Raw genomic sequence first — 17,222 nt, 5'->3', positions numbered from 1 at the left:
TCTCCATTCTTCCCTCTGTTCTCTCGATCTTCCCTTCCCCCTCTGCCTCTCTTCTTTTTGCTCTCACATCCTTCTAATCCCTACTCTGCCCTGTCTTCAAATCCACCCTTTCACCTTACCTCTCTTTCACCTCTTCCCCTCTAATCCTCATCTCCCATTACTTTCTTCTGCCACCCCGAATCTCCCCTGTATCCCCATTCACCTCTGCACCCATTGCTTATCCTGCCTCTGCTCTCTCTCTCTCTCTCCCTACAGTGCCGGCAGCATGTGAAGAGCCCCAGTGATTTTGAGTGGCTGAAGCAGTGTCGCTTCTACTTCAACGAGGACTCTGACAGGATGATGATCAACATCACAGACGTGGGGTTTGTCTATCAGAATGAGTTCCTGGGATGCACTGACAGGCTGGTCATCACGCCACTGACTGACAGGTACATGGTCACACTGAAACACACAAAGATACGAGACAAAGATGTTTGTCTAGCTAAGGGGAGGTCCTTGGGCTTGACAGATAGAGGACATGCACGCACACGCACGCACACTCACGCACGCGCACACGCACGCACACACGCACAGTGCCCATGCACGGAAAGCACAGGATGTATTTTTGTAGGAGACGAGAGGAGAGCGGTTTTGAAGGCAGGATAGGGGGACAAATAATGAGCAGAAGAGGAGAGAAGGGGCGTCGAGGGAGTCGTTATGGATGACAAACACAGGGGGAGAGAGGTGGATAATCAGGAGGGAGATACATCCACAGATAGAGACAGAGGCAGCCAGCCAGACAGACGGACAGACAGACAGACAGACAGACAGACAGACAGACAGACAGACAGACTGGCAGGAGCACGGCACAGAGCAAGATGAGAAGAGACAGGGGAGAAAATAGATGAGAACAGACAGCAGCATGGAGCCACCAGCAGACATCAGACTGCAGCTCCCCAAAGGAGTGGCATCCTCCAGGCCTCATGCTTGGCCCTCAGCACTTCCTAATGCCTGGCTCCCTGTCTCTCTCTGCACCCTGTTGTTTTCTCTTCTCTCTCTGATGTTGCCTGCCTCCATGTCCAAGGAAGATGAATTGAGGCCTTGGTGTTGGGTGGCTCAGCCAGTTAGTGTGCTGTTCCCCAAACAGTGGGTCGGGGGACCCCTCCCAAAAATCAATGGAGATGGCAGTTTTGTCATTTTCTGGTCTTGGAGCTTCCTGACCTTTTGAAACCGTTTGAGAGAGAGAGAGAGAAAGAGAGAGAGAGAGAGAGAGAGAGAGCGAGAGAGAGAGAGAGAGAGAGAGAGAGAGAGAGAGAGAGAGAGAGAGAGAGACATAAGTTTGAAGAAAGCGGATTAGCAAAGGTAGTATTTCCCAGTCTTGCCGTATATGAGATGCAAATATTCTCTATAATAATAGTGTATGTTTTCCAGGTGCTACATCACTCTGGCCCAAGCGTTGGGCATGAGTATGGGAGGGGCTCCAGCAGGTCCTGCAGGAACAGGTAAGGCTGGAAGTGTTAATTTAACTATTTTATTATTAAATGCCCAAAATAATAATAATAATATCACAATTTAAAACACACACACACACACACACATACACACACACACACACACACACACACACACACACACACACACACACACACACACACACACACACACACACACACACACACACACACACACAGTATACCTGTATATATATATGTAAAAATCCCTGCTCTAAAGAAAAATCCCTGCTCTAAAGGTAAATACTGAAAACCGAGGTGTCAGAAATCCTTTGTTTGCATGCTTGTCAGGTAAGACAGAAACCACTAAAGACATGGGCCGCTGTCTGGGAAAGTATGTGGTTGTCTTCAACTGCTCTGACCAAATGGACTTCAGAGGTCTGGGAAGGATTTTCAAAGGTAAGAAACCTAGAAATGTATGAAATATATTTTTTTTACAAAATACTGTATGAATAACTCGCAATAACAAAATGAATAATAGACAGTGCATCACATTGCGATGCGCTGTGATATATCTTTTTAAGGATTTAGAAAGTGAAATTGATTTAGTCTGTCTGTGAGTTTTATAAATATTGAGTTTAGTTAACACCCAAGTATGTGTGAATGCTGTCAGGGGTGTCGCACCAAATTCTGGGCCCCGGGTGCTTTAACTATTGAAGAATAGCAGATATACAAGCTCACAGCACGGCACCAAGTGCTGCGCTGCGAGCTTGTAGATCTGCTATTTTTGAGAAAAAAAAAGAAAAAAAGAAATTGCAGGAAAAAAATTCTTTGAATATTTCAAATCCTTCTAAGGTTTTTTGACAAACCTGTTTCTATGTCAGTGGTGCTTAAACCTTTTCACGTGAAGAGCCCCCAAAATTATATGTATTTGGCCACTGACCCCCATCTCAAGTTGCAAATGTTCGCTTAAAAAATACATATATTCACGACTTTTCAAAAATAGCAAATCTACAAGCTACAGGGCTTGTATATCTGCTATTTTTCAATAGCTAAAGTATAAAATAATTAAGGCTCCTCCACCTTGGGCCCTAGTAACCCCCCCCCCCCCCCCCCCCGTGACGCCCCTGAATGCTGTGTCCAGGTCTGGCCCAGTCCGGCTCGTGGGGCTGTTTCGATGAGTTCAACCGCATCAATCTCCCTGTGCTGTCGGTGGCGGCTCAGCAGATCGCCATCGTCCTCACATGCAAGAAGGAGCGACGCAAGAACTTCATCTTCACCGACGGGGACAACGTGGAGATGAATCCAGAGTTCGGCATCTTCCTCACCATGGTGAGGATCAGGGCAGGGGACACTTCAACCTTCTGTTAAAAAAACAAACAAACTCTTAAACCCTGTATGTGGTTGAGTGGCCCTATACTAGTGAATTTTCTTTTTTAGCTTTTTAAACATCTTCGCTGAATACTTGAAAAGGACTGAAATATGATGATTGAAATTATGTAAAAATGTTGACCTTGCATTGTATGTACAGGTGATGATCGCAAATAAAAATTATGTTTAAAAAAAAACATCTTCGCTGAAAATAGCCGATCGACAAGCTCACAATGTCGCGTTTTGAGCGCATTGTATGCTTGTCGATCTGCTATTTTCTGTGATTTTCCCAAAGGCCACTGCTCTACTCTATTCCATTAAGCTTGAGAAATACCACAAAGAACAATGTTTCTGTTAATTACCGGCTGCTGAAATGTTATTAAGCATTCAAATTGAATTCAAAAATTAAAAATGTAACACTAATTAAGTATCATAAAGGTTAATTGACTGGGCAGAACCCATGCTGGGTTAAATGAACCCAGCATGGGCTATTTTACAGCCTTTTATGCACTATCCATATTTGACAAGATAACTTGATATATTATATATACTGAACATTTATATAGTATATTCCAACAATTCATTATTCAGTAACGTGTAGTTCACTCGATCTACTCTTCAAGACAAATAATTAAATAGAGCATTGTAGAATGACTCTAACGTGTTGAGAAGGGCCATTATATTAGAGAGATTGTTATGAATTTGTACAGTACAGAAAGAACATTGGCATAGCAGAGGTGATTCTGAGCCCTCTTCTGTGTCCAGGGGGATTTCCCTGGCTGAAGGCATAATGACTTCCCTAAACTCTGATTATCTGATTACATTACTGTGTTAATTAAAGCCCCAAATGTACTGCAGGGGTTTAGCGAATGTGCAGCTAATACCGTTTAAAACAATGTTAATGAAACAGAATGGAATTTGCTGTTGAAATTTTAATCTCTTTGGATTCTTATAAAGACACAGTGTACATTACCTGTACTTTAAATTTCGTTTTCGTTTCCATTAGATGTTAAAATAATATAAAAATGTTTATTTGTGGTATTGTGTGACTCTAGTGAAAGCCAAACCAAGTTCAATTGGTTGGCTATTATATTGTACACATATTGAAATGTACCCATTTATAACTCGATATGTGGAAGTGTAGAAATGTAATTGTAATCAGTCCATTGGGTTACATTTTGTAGACCACGAGTCTGATTCTGATCGTTTTTGTTTTTGTTCACCTGATCAGAACCCAGGATACGCGGGTCGTCAGGAACTTCCTGAGAACCTGAAGATAAACTTCCGATCTGTGGCCATGATGGTTCCAGACCGTCAGATCATCATCCGGGTCAAACTGGCCAGCTGCGGGTTCATAGATAACATCGATCTGGCCCGCAAGTTCTTCACTCTGTACAAGCTGTGTGAGGAACAGCTCTCTAAGCAGGTATATAAGAAATATAATGCAGTGTTTCTTAAACTTTTACATTTCAAGGTCTCCCCTTAACTCTCAGTGTACAAATGGAACCACTGAGTCCCTGGAATCCACTTTGAGTACATTTTGATACCAGTATGTCTACATTATAGTATTGATACTTTTACTTTAAAATGTGATTACTTTTTCCACCACTATAATTCCTGACAGCGAGTTCCCGGCTCAATTCCCGTGCCAGGCGGACCATTCACATTTGCTTCATATTCCTGTCTCTCTGTCACACTACTGACTATCAGTAAAAGGCAGAAGAAGGCCCATACAATATTGAAAAAGAAAGAAAGAACCATACTAAATGTTTGGTTCAGAAATGAGAACGGTGTACAAACATCTGTCTTTATGAAACGGACTGTCCAGTGTGAATTCAGGTGGATGATGTACATGGCTATTTATTTAACCCTTTTAACCCCTTAAACCCTAGACTGATAAACCACCCCGGGTCACGGAATTCAATTTCATTTTCATTCGGTCTGCTGAATGAAAATGAAATTGAATTCTGCGACCGTGCTGGTTTACCAGGCTACTTAAACCCTATATCGTTCATTGACCATTATACTGTATATAGTAACTTTTTCCACCAAATTCATTTTGCTGAAAATAGCCAATCTAAAAGCTCACAAACAATGTGTCAATGCACGATACTACCTGTTGTGAGCTTGTACATCTGCTATTTCTGCAGAATGTTTGCCTATTTTAGGTGGATGTTCGCTATTATGTCATGTGGTTATCGTGTGGTTAAATCAACTCCTGTCATTAAGAAGAGGAGTTAAAGAAGAAGACGAGACAAGTTTGCTGAGCACATGACTTCACCTAAGGCTGTGCAGTTTGCATTCAGTCGATGTTCTGTCCTCTACCCCATAATTTCAAATATTTGACTATATTTTGACTAATTTTCAAATATTTGACTATATCTTTTTTAAAGTAAACATTTATAACTCAAATATTTGCTTCTGGGAGGTCCATAATACATGGTATTTCAAGATGGGGGTCGGTGGCCAGTTATTGTACATATAATTCTAGGGGTCCTTGACATAAAAAAGTTTGAGAACCACTGACAAAGAAACATTACAAAAAAACATAGAAGCATTTAGAAGACATTTATAGAATCAGGTCAAAATTATTCAAAGACTTGCACAAATCTTCAGGATTTAAAAAAAATAGCAGCTCTACAAGCTCGCAGTGTGCCATGCTGTGAGCTTGTATAACTGCTATTTTTGAAAGTTATAGTTAAAGTATAAAATAATGGTTAAGGTGGTTCAAATCTAAAGTGACACAGATTTGCGTTCCAGAAGTAAAGGCCCTTTCCCACTGGGCGCGATATAGACAAAGATAGTGATAACTATAATTATCGTTAACGATTATGTCAGCGTTCACGGCGTTGCCATCCACTTCAATTGAGAACGATATTTTGTTATCTTTATCTTTATCGTGCCCTGTGGGAATGGGAGTGTGGGTGTGAGTGTGGGAAACTCAGGAGTGTTCAAATGAATAAATGAACACTGGGTGTTTTACTGTGTATAATGCTATTATATATGTATGTTTAAATCACTGCACTAATGCTTCCAGGTGCACTATGACTTTGGCCTGCGGAACATCCTGTCAGTGTTGCGGACTCTGGGTGCTGCCAAACGAGCCAACCCCAACGACACCGAGTCCACCATCGTCATGAGAGTCCTCAGGGACATGAACCTGTCCAAACTGGTCAGTAGTATACAAAAGAATAGTATGTGGGGTCTGGGGACCCCCCAGGGGTGCTTGAGGGGGTTCCAGGGGGTCCCCAGCAAGATGAGTTAATGTAGCATCAAAATCCATTTAACCACTATAAACCTATATACTAAAAAAATCCATGGGTAAATACAATACGTGTTAATTCAGTTGTCGATTCAGTTGTAAAAAAGTACTGCTCTCTTGTGTGTTAGCAATGGCAGTCAGATAGAGTCTGGTAGCTGCGCTAGGCTAAGGTAAACCTGCTTCTTTCTCAATGAGGCCTGGTAAACTCTACAGTTTTCTCCCTGTTCACACTGTGTGTGTGTGTGTGTGTGTGTGTGTGTGTGCATGTGCGTGTGTGTGCGTGCGTGCGTGCATGCGTGCGTGTGTGTGTGTACTTATGCCATTAGATTGATGAGGATGAGCCACTGTTCCTGAGCTTGATAGAGGACCTCTTCCCAGGCATCCAGCTTGATAAAGCAGGCTACCCTGAACTGGAGAGTGCCATCGACATACAGGTAGGAGAGAGAAAGGAGGTGTGTGTGTGTGCGCGCGTGCGTGTGCGTGTGTGTGCGTGCGTGTGTGTGCGTGCGTGTGTGTGTCTCTGTCTCTTATACAAGCGTGTGTGCTTCTGTTAGAGGGAGAGGTTGGTGGGGTTGAAAAGAAACAAAGGAAATCGAAATTCATAGATGTGCCAGAAAGAAAAAGAGAGACAGAGACAGATATGCTCAGTCTACTGTATCTTTCATGTCACCCATAATTGCCTCAAGATATTGCACTGAAAGAAGTAAAACATTGCATCATTTGCCATTTCTCAAGTGTCTGTGGCAAGTAGAAAGCGCTGAAAACAGACGTCGACCTCAGCCATCACTATAGTCTACTTTCTACCACTTTTTCGAGTCACGTGTTCAAATACTGGATTCTGATTGGCTAAATTCCGGAGGTTATGAGAGGACTACTGCCGCAAAGTTGTGTGTCCGAGATCAATGCGCCTCAGTGTACATCCGGGGACTTTCCCCCAACCAACAAATGAAGGTCGCAGCGGTCCTATGTTTACTAACGTGCGTACTATCGTCGCCGATTTATTTGGATCCAATGCAATCCGCCAACTTTAAACTTTAAAGCCCCTTTTCTCTGAACCTATGCCTTTCTGGAAGCGAACAGCCTCTATTTACGGCCGGAACGGTGCTTTTAACTGACGTTAGCTTAGCTGTAAGCTAGTCGCATGGATTACTATGGAGTTGGCGCCATCTGTTGGTGAGTAGAAGATGTTGTTTGTGGAACTATCTGCTGTCTCGCGGAAGTTTTATAGGCAATAATGATTGTAACTTAAGATCCTTGCAAGTTACAACTATGTGTTTTCTTTCATGTATACGGGAAAAAGTGGTAGAAAAGCTCGCGCCTCGTCCGATAACACCCGCACTGCGGACATTATGAGAGCATAATGTCCTCTCACTCGGGGTAAATTGCTTACGTCTCCATCACTATAGTCTACTGTTCTCATCATTTGTGTTTGCCTGCATTTTTTCTGAATGCACTTTTCTCCCCCGCATCCCTGAATCTGTGTATTTCCTGTGATTTAGTTTTTCTGTCTGTGAAAATGAAGAAAGTTAATTACATAAAGTATTTATCTGACATGTGTTGCAGTATTGTGGAATATAAATTCCCCGAGAAGCATATTGACTGCATGAAGACTGAATATTTACCATTTAAGATTCAATATTCAGTGTAAGAGTCATATTCTTGGATCTCGGCTCCTCGACAACGCAATAATAAGAAAAATAGCAATACAATAATAGCAATAGCAGTAAAGGCAGTGCTATTAAAATACAATAACATTTGCACAATGCAACAATGACACGATATAAGGTGCCTGCCTCACTGTCTTCATGTGTCTGTCTGTCTGTCTGTCTGTCTGTCTGTCTGTCTGTCTGTCTGTCTGTCTGTCTGTCTGTCTGTCTGTCTGGGCACAGGTTGAGGATGCTGGACTCATCAGCCACCCTCCATGGAAGTTGAAGGTCATCCAATTGTATGAGACTCAGAGGGTCCGACATGGCATGATGGCTCTAGGACCCAGCGGGGCTGGGAAAACCACCTGTATACACACACTGATGAAGGCCATGACAGGTGTGTGTGTGTGTGTGTGTGTGTGTGTGTGTGTGTGTGTGTGTGTGTGTGTGTGTGTGTGTGTGTGTGTGTGTGTGTGTGTGTGTGTGTGTGTGTGTGTGTGTGTGTGTGTGTGCTGGAAAACTGGGGCAGTGTTGATATGTTTTCTCCCTAAAGGCACTGACACAAGTGTCAATGACACACACAGTACATGAGTCCTGCTGTTCACATTGTCTGTTTAATTTAAAAACAGAAAGTGTGTTTTTAGAACGGTCAAACAAGGGGAAAAAGTTTGATGGTCTGTGCCACGTGTCGACGCTCCAAAATAAAACCCTGCTCTCAAAGAAGAAAGTGTTAGGGATTTCAGTGTGTCTGAGCCTCAAAGGTTTACCCTCGCCTCTGCCTTCCCAAACGGCTTTACAATTCTCTAGTTCCACTGCTGCTACTGCAGTTCATTCTATTGTGTAGTTCAGGGGTCTTCAGCGTTTTCAGGCCAAGGACCCCTTAGTTGAGAGAGAGATGAAGCAGGGAACTCCACAACCTTATCATGGATTCCATATATTTCATCGTTTGACAGCACAATCATCAGTGTATTTTGGATTATGTCAATTTGTGTTTTCAGATACAGTATTTAACCACTTGAACCATCAATACTTAATAAACTTGACCTTTCACTCTGTACTTAGTCTGCTCTTTTCCCCCTCTAAACCAAACCTCTTTGCTCACAACGCCTCGCATGGCGAGGCGTAGTAGGCTTGTAGATCTGCTCGGTTAATATAAAAAAGGAGAAAAAAACTTTCTATCACTCAAAGATTTGGAGGACCCCCTGTAGTAACGCTGAGGATCCCTTGCGGACCCCCTCTTGAAGACCCATGGTGTAGTTACTTTAAAATTATTTGGGGACCCCCCTGGGGGTCCCGACCCACAGTTTGAAAACCATTGCACATTAGTCTCAGGTATTAAGTCCATGTCGCACAACTCCCTAACCTGATTTCTGTACATTATTCTGTGTAATTAAATCTGGTCAGTTCCATTACACAACAGACTCATTGTACCGTAGCGCACTAATAACCATACACTATGCAATGCTGGCTTGGAAGACTGACTGACTGTATATTCCTGAGTGTGTAAATGTTTACTCTACTCTCAATTATGAGTCTAGCTCTGTCATTCTACATGTCAAATCCATTTGCCCTTGTAATAATGTACAGTATGTGATGCAGCCAGAGGTGTTATGCTTTGTGCCAGTTTTTCTACAAATTCCTGTATATGGTATTCTGCAACTGAAATTAATCTTGATTCTGATTTTGTGTGTGTGTTTGCTGCCAGATTGTGGCCATCCACACAGAGAGATGCGCATGAACCCCAAGGCCATCACAGCTCCTCAAATGTTTGGCCGCCTGGATGTCGCCACCAATGACTGGACCGATGGCATCTTCTCTACGCTGTGGAGGAAAACCCTGAGAGCCAAGAAAGGTTTGAGTGACTATAAAATGTTGATGTGATTTTCTTGAATGTTTGCTTGAGATTGTGATTGTGAATGTGATTTACCACATGAACACTAGCTATTCTGGGGTAAATGGGGTAAAAATATTCAGTGAAAATACTACTAATCTACAAGCTCCCAACATTGTACTGTTGCTTGTACTTTTGGCAATTGGGAGATTTGGTGTAGAGGGGAAAAAAGGAGGGGACCAACACAAATCAATTCTATTCTCTGAACAATCCTCTGATTCTTTTCAATCAAGATATAAAATTGAGAATAATTTATTGAACTTGAAGAAGGTAGAAGTAAATCAAAATGCTGATTTTAATTGTCCGCATTTATCAGCAGATAAGACTGTGTTGGCTCTCTATAAATACACAGTGTATATTTTGTTAGGTGCTACATTTTAATATTATTCACTTTAAGTTTAAGCACTGCCATTTTGATGAATGATGGTCATTATCTTACCTGGGACTGAGTGTACCTGAATTCAGTCCACACAAATGTTTATGGAAATCCAAAGCAAATAAAGTGGCTAACAAGGGATCCTGGCTTCACATTTGCATCTTCTGTTATGTATTCATGTCGTGTCATAAAAAGGATTATGGGTTGATTGAGAATATGATGTATCATTTCATTAAAACAAAGCACAGATGCATGGAATGTTGAGGAAGTTGGTCACTGCATTCAGAGATAAGTACACATTTATTTGAAGGATGAGGCCTGCTTTACACTTTGTTGTTTGTTTTGTACGACATCGGTGCGGAAGTAAGTATGAACCCTTCTGAGATGCAGCATCTCGTTTTCAAGGTGGCCTTTTGAATCAGAATGTTTTGGCTTACTGCTCGAGTTTGTGAGTCTGCGTTTGTGAATAAAAGTGTGGCTAGTTTTGTATATCAGTATTTCATTGTTTACATGCTATTACTGTGCGGGAGAGGGAGATGTACCCAGTATTCCTTTAATCTCAATGAACGGCCTCATCAGAGGCCGACAGCCATTCCTTACTAGGCTTTGTTCTCTCTGTCCCTCCTGACTCTTTCTTGCACTGTCTTTTTCTTTCTTGTTTCATGATATCATCATTAACTAGTAATGCTGCTGCTGTCATCAGCTTTCAGCCCATGTCAAAGTAATATTTATATATTCTTACTCAGGCACCACCTTCAGGCCAAATGTTCCAGTTGGGTGTAAGGAGCAGAAGGGCCTCTAGTGGCCAGCAGTGGCTAGCAGGGCATTTAAGTCTTGTTTCCTTCTACGTTTCCATCGCGTTGTGAGCTTGGAGATCGGCTATTTTCAAATAGCCACGGTATAAAATAGTGCTAATGTGGTTTATGTATGTTTTATAATTTATATCTGCAAAGTAACTAATAACTTTTATCAAATAAATGTAGTGGAGTAAAAGTACAATATTTGGATCCAAGATGTAGTGCAATAGAAGTAAAGGTATTGGAAATACTCAAGTAAAGTACAAATATCTCAAAATTGTACAGTACTTAAGTAAATGTACTTAGTTACTTTCCACCACTGTAGCTATGTACTGTCCATCTTCATCTTTGCCACTTGTCATGCAGTATCCAAGATTCTTATACTATCAAACACTGTCACTTCAGACCACATGTTGCCCTTTCTATAATTTAAATGCCACATTTCTTTTGTTACTCCTCTCTTAGGAGAACACATCTGGATAGTCCTAGATGGCCCAGTAGACGCCATATGGATCGAGAATCTGAACTCGGTGTTGGACGACAACAGAACACTGACGCTGGCCAACGGAGACCGCATACCCATGGCTCCCAACTGTAAGGTGGTGTTCGAGCCGCACAACATCGACAACGCCTCGCCCGCCACCGTTTCACGCAACGGCATGGTGTTCATGAGCTCCTCCGTGCTCAACTGGAGCCCCATACTGGAGGTATATACAGGGGCGTCACAAGGGAGGGGGGAAAGTGGGACTGAGTTACTAGGGCCCAAGGTTTAGGGGCCTTAACTATTTTATACTTTAGCTATCGAAAAATCGCAGATACACAAGCTCACAGCGCGGCACTCGGCAAGCTTGTAGATCTTCTATGAAAACTGTGAAAATGTGTGCAAATCTTAAGCGAACATCCCTGGAACTAAATATTTTGAGATGGAGGTCTGTGTTCAAATACATATCATTTTGGGGGTCCTTCACAAAGACTTTTTAAATAGCAGATCTACAAGCACGCAGCGCGGCACTCGGTGCCGCGCTGTGAGCTTGTATATCTGCTATTTTTCAATAGTTAAAGCACAAAATGATGCGTAATAATGCATCCCCAGTCTAAATGGGTTAAACCACCTCCCTCTATGAAGAACATTCATGGGGGGCCCGCAGTACCCAGGGCCCAGAATTTGGTGCGACACCCCTGGGTATATGTAGTCAAATGATTCATTATTCAGCGGCTGTAATATGCACACGAATCAAAACACTAGCTCTGTGCTTCAGCGCCTCCAGTCTCGAGATCTATAGTACGGTACAGATCCTGCCTCACCTCCACCGTAATTCTAATCATTTTCACTATCACTATTTCGTCATTGTCGGGTGAAAACCTTGTATCTCTAAGTTTCAAATGTGTACGTTCTTTCGCAAAGTAAAGCCCTGCTTCATCATACAAGGCTTGCACAAAAGTAATGAACAGCAGATCTACAAGCACACACCGCCTCGCGGTGCAAGGCGTTGTGTGCTTGTAGATCAGCTGTTTTCACTAGTTTAAATCATTTTTAAAATGATAAATGCAAAACAAACGGTTTTGGACATACAAGGTTTTCACTCGACAACGACGATTTGATATTTGTATTTATTTCTATTGATTTAATATTTACTTCGTTTATAGTTTAGTTTCATTCAGTTTTGGATGATAGAAACAGTGATTTGCTGTACTGGTTCGTTGAGCCAAATCCCATTGCAACTGTTAATTATCTTTTTAAAAGGCAACAAGCAGCTAGAGATACAGTTGCTTTGACAGCACATTTGAACACCCACTTTTATGGATACAGTACATGTGCATGTGCACTGCACACACACACACTGAGCCCACGTGTGTGCCAAACACCAAAATACATATTGCTCGACACCCACATGCACACTGACCCCCCAGAGCACTTGGCTGCAACTGACTTAATGAGCACAGAGAAGGAACAAGCCTCGCAACACTCCTCCAGGGTGGCGGCCTATAGCTTCAAAGCAAGATATTTTTTTCAGATTGTGTCCACAGAGAGGCATACACAACGTGGTGAACCAGACAAAAGACAATGTAAAAATCACACCCGTGTGAACTGAGCGGTGGTTTACCCCCCCCCCCCCCCTTCCCCCCTGTGTGTGTGTGTGTGTGTGTGTGTGTGTGTGTGCGTGCGTGTGTGTGTGTGTGCCTGGTCTGGCCTGGCCTGAACAACAGCGCCCCTCCCTTAACATGTGTGGTCATAAAAGGTACTGCAGGCCTGCAGGCTACATACAGACACACACACACGGACGGACGGACGCATACACACACGGCCACGTATAGGAGACGGTGTAACCACCGCTCAAAAAGCTGTGTGTGTTTTATTTCATCACTGGAGAAATTACAAACTCAGATATTATAGTGTGCCTTTTGCTATTTCGCATAAAATTGGTTTATAACTAAACTTGAGTATAAATTAAACAATATCATGAAAAGAAAGAAGACAGCCGGCCACTCACTTTTGAGTGCTGGCTTTCTTTTTCTTTTCCCATAAATTAAGCAATATCCCATTTAAAAAAAGCCTAACCTCGGTTCGAAGTGAAGCGGTGAATTTGTATTCTATGTGTTCTAGATCTATACATTCTGTGATCTATACTTTCTATGAATGATTTTGTCTGGAGAGACAAATTGTCATGTGAAGCTTGGCCAATCCTCAATTCCTCATTCTGGACATGCACGGGACAGACAAAACTAACCAATCACAGCGCGGAGATGCACGGGACAGGTACGGGACACACAAAGCCACACCTTGGTAGCGGCTTTCACCGCTTCAATAACTAAATGAATAATTATGTGTAACTGTTTCAGGGCTGGTTGAAGAAACGCTCCCCTCAGGAGGGCGATGTGCTGCGGGACCTCTTCTCCTCCTCCTTCCTGGAGCTCTATTCCTTCAGCGTTCAGACCCTGGAGTTTAAGATGGACTTACTGGAGGCCTTCGTCATCATGCAGTGCATCAACATGCTCCAGGGACTCATACCACCTAAGGTAGGCTGCAGGGGCGTCACAAGGGGGGGGGAAAAGTGGGAGTGAGTTACTAGGGCCCAAGGTGGAGCGGGTACTCTGTTCAACGGTCAGACATAATACACAGACAAATCTTTTGAGCATTTGAGTTCAAAGGAGTAACTCACCCAAAAGAGTTGAAATACTCCTCATGGGAGTTGAAATACAGTGTCTACTTTTCCACATAGCACACCGTTATGCAAGATCGTAAGTATACTTACTTATAAGTGCCATGAACGTTTAGTAAATTATGGCCCCATTCATTTTTTAAATCAATTATAAAGTAGGGTATGTTTCTAGGGTTTTGACTGGTTCTACTGAGTGAAACCCCACCCTCGCTGCCGTTGCAGCCAATAGCATAATTTCCGTTAGCATTTTGGAAGCAAAATGATTGCACTGTGAGCACGTAGGCATATTGAATACACCATTCATGCTTGCAAACACTCAGGCATTTCTGCTTGTTTGGCATAGTGCTCTTTATAGGGATGTAAACATGGGGAGATTGTGCGTTCTTGTTGAGCAGAGCATCAACGCGTAATTGTTTTGGTTTCAAAAGACTGAAAGGCAATTCCCCACCATTTGAAAACTGCAAACTCCAACTCAGAGAGATTCACTGCAGGTATACACCTCTCAAGAAACAAAGTAAGATAACTCAAATATAATCAATTTGATACCAACAGAACAGCCTATTTGAGCCAGTTTGTGAACTGGCTCCTTCATTCTAATCGGCATGGACTTTGTTTTTCTATCACAATGTGATTATTACAAAAGCAGCGGTATCTTTATATATTTGGCAATGTGTGACTGTCCAGTAGGCATTAAGGTGACTACTGGACAGTATATGACCAAATATCCAAAACAATTGTAGTTACATCATGTCTGGTACAGAGCTCAAATCCCCCCCAAAATGAATCAGGATTACATTTTCAAGACAAGCTAGTTCTGAAAAATAAAACAGGTTTCCAGGATGGAATGGAAAAATCAAGGAGAGCACTAGTCTACAAGCATCGATTGGTGAATGGTTCAGCACCACCTCCAATGGACAGTGACAGGCCATGCATGCTGTGACCCAGCACCATTCTACATGGGGATAAATTACCCAAGAGAGCAAAGCAGCATGCAGAGCCACCACCTGCCTGTCTCAATTTCCACTGAGACAGTTTGTAGTTAAACCATTATTAACGCTACAGATTCAGTGATGCGAACACGAACAGATAGAATGCACAATGCAACGATGGAATGAGAAGCTACTTTGCAATCGAACACAAATTCCCTATTTTGCAGCTCATTTCTTGCATCATTTGTATTTAGCAAGACTTGTCAAATACAAAGTTAATCTAATTAGAATATCTACAGATCTACAACATTACAAGGCCTCTTCTAAGATAAAGTAGACACTGTGGTACAGTGAGGGGGTAGCAACGAACAGATGTAGCTGCCAGCTGCACATAACAATAAAATAGGCAACACAAGCTGAGATCGATTCCAGGATTTAAGGACATCAAATCCTATTTCCATTTTGCGATGCTTTATAGAGCTTTTATAAGAGCTTCTTCTTTGGCTCGTGCCTGGTACAAAGTGGTACATCATCATTGAAAGAAAATTAATTATAACCATAGCGCTTACTGGGCCCCTAGTAAGCTGTGGGGCTTGGGGTGCTCACACACTTTGACCCTGTGGTTGCTCTGCTACTGTCACTGATGTTTCACACACTGAACAGGAAGTCTGTGTGGCAGCTATGAACTAAAGTGCTAGGGCAGCTGTTGCAGAAATGTATGATCACACTTTAAATGCCCCACATTCACTCTTTCCCGAAAGTTAGGTTTGTTTCACATTCATTGGTTTGAGAGGGGGAAAATAGACATCTCTACTCATCACCTTTCATCAAAGACGTTAGGTTAAGTCATATACTGTACCTGCACACATTGCTACACACATTGAACATGATGATGATATACTTTATACATCAATTTATCATTGGCACAAACCTCAGCTTAAAAATCTTTTTGTAATCAATATACAACAAATTCAACAGCAGTATCGCTGTAGTCATGTAAAATTATTTCTTCGGATGGATGTTTTTAATGCTTCAGAAGTTTCATGGTCATTGGAGCATTGCAGACCATGCACCTGTGTGTAATCTCAAAATGAAATAAATGTCAATTATGCATACACTTGAAGAATTGCCATGTAGCATTACTACAGGAAAATAAATATCCAGGGAAATACCCAGGCCTGTGTTTTTGTGGAGCACTGTCGTTATGGCTGTTTAACTGCGTTATCTTCTGCCATAATTGAACTATGTTGCTCCTATTGTACAGGAGCAGGGCGTGGAAATATCCAGGGAGCACGTGGAGCGGCTTTATGTCTTTGCCCTCATGTGGAGCGTTGGAGCTCTGCTGGAACTGGAGGACCGCAGGAGAATGGAGGCCTGGCTCAGAGCCCATGACAGGATAGGTCTGGACCTACCAGATATCCCACCTGAAAGTGAGGGCACCATGTTTGACTACCACGTCACTGCAGATGGTAAGCATAACAAGGGTTACCGACCCCTTTTTAGGATAGAATGCTATATGTGGTATAGTGCAATGAAGTTTGTTTTCAACGGTATAGTACTGTAACTTAGACACATTTTGTTGTCCATATCGTCGTTGTCCGGTGAAAACCTTGTATCTCCAAGTTTCAAATGTGTACGTTCTTTCGCAAGTAAAGCCCTGCTTCATCATACAAGGCCGTCACACAAAAGTAGTGAAAACAGCAGATCTACAAGCACACAACGCCTCACGCTGCGAGGCGTTGTGTGCTTGTAGATCTGCTGTTTTCACTAGTTTAAATATTTTTTAAAATGATGAATACAAAACCAACGGTTTTGGACATACAAGGTTTTCACCCGACAACGACGATATATGTGTTTTGGTTCATGTGATGACATATTCCATCCGCCACAGCTTGCCAATGTGGACACAGCGCTTGAATATGCATAACATACTAGTTCTTTCCTGCGAAAGATGCCATATAGTTGTTGTGCCGGTGAGGTAAGAACCCCTAGGGGTCTTATACGTATGCAACAGCATTGGCTGCTCAGCACGGGCACTTCCTTGAGGCTCACTCGGATGTGCCTTAAAGGCCTCAAGGCCAAGACTCTCTTGAAGTAATTTAAAAAGTCAATTTGTAGATTCTTGCACATACCCAGGATGTTGATTGAACCAAAATGCAGAAGGAGCGAATACACTTCCCGGCACCGGCGTCTGCCGCGGTGTCGCCGGACCTGCCGACAACAGCCGCGGCAATGATTCCTATGCTGCGGCAATTGATTCCTAATCCGTGGCACAGCCGGACAGACCGTCAATGTGCGGCAATGGAACTGCATCTGCCGCTGTTGCTGAACCCCCCCCCCCACACACACACACACACGC

The 17,222-nt window shown here is 42.6% G+C and overlaps 1 protein-coding gene across 1 annotated transcript in view; it reads left to right on the top strand.

Moving 5' to 3' along the window:
• dnah5 (dynein, axonemal, heavy chain 5) overlaps positions 1 to 17,222 on the top strand; it is a gene marked incomplete at both ends in the record, with an annotated part of 181,417 nt that overhangs the window by 65,961 nt on the left and 98,234 nt on the right. The window contains 12 exon segments of the mRNA XM_080749007.1: positions 256 to 428; positions 1,411 to 1,481; positions 1,782 to 1,889; positions 2,575 to 2,762; positions 4,033 to 4,227; positions 5,839 to 5,973; positions 6,390 to 6,497; positions 7,953 to 8,106; positions 9,415 to 9,561; positions 11,239 to 11,480; positions 13,615 to 13,791; positions 16,128 to 16,332. Of these exon segments, the coding sequence (XP_080605133.1) occupies positions 256 to 428; positions 1,411 to 1,481; positions 1,782 to 1,889; positions 2,575 to 2,762; positions 4,033 to 4,227; positions 5,839 to 5,973; positions 6,390 to 6,497; positions 7,953 to 8,106; positions 9,415 to 9,561; positions 11,239 to 11,480; positions 13,615 to 13,791; positions 16,128 to 16,332 (1,903 nt within the window).

The sequence above is a fragment of the Nannobrachium achirus genome (genome assembly GCF_963921795.1).
Source record: "Nannobrachium achirus genome assembly, chromosome: 2".
In the NCBI taxonomy this organism is placed as follows: domain Eukaryota; kingdom Metazoa; phylum Chordata; class Actinopteri; order Myctophiformes; family Myctophidae; genus Nannobrachium; species Nannobrachium achirus.
Note: the sequence above shows the minus strand (reverse complement) of the source record. Positions and strands in the feature narration are given on the sequence as shown.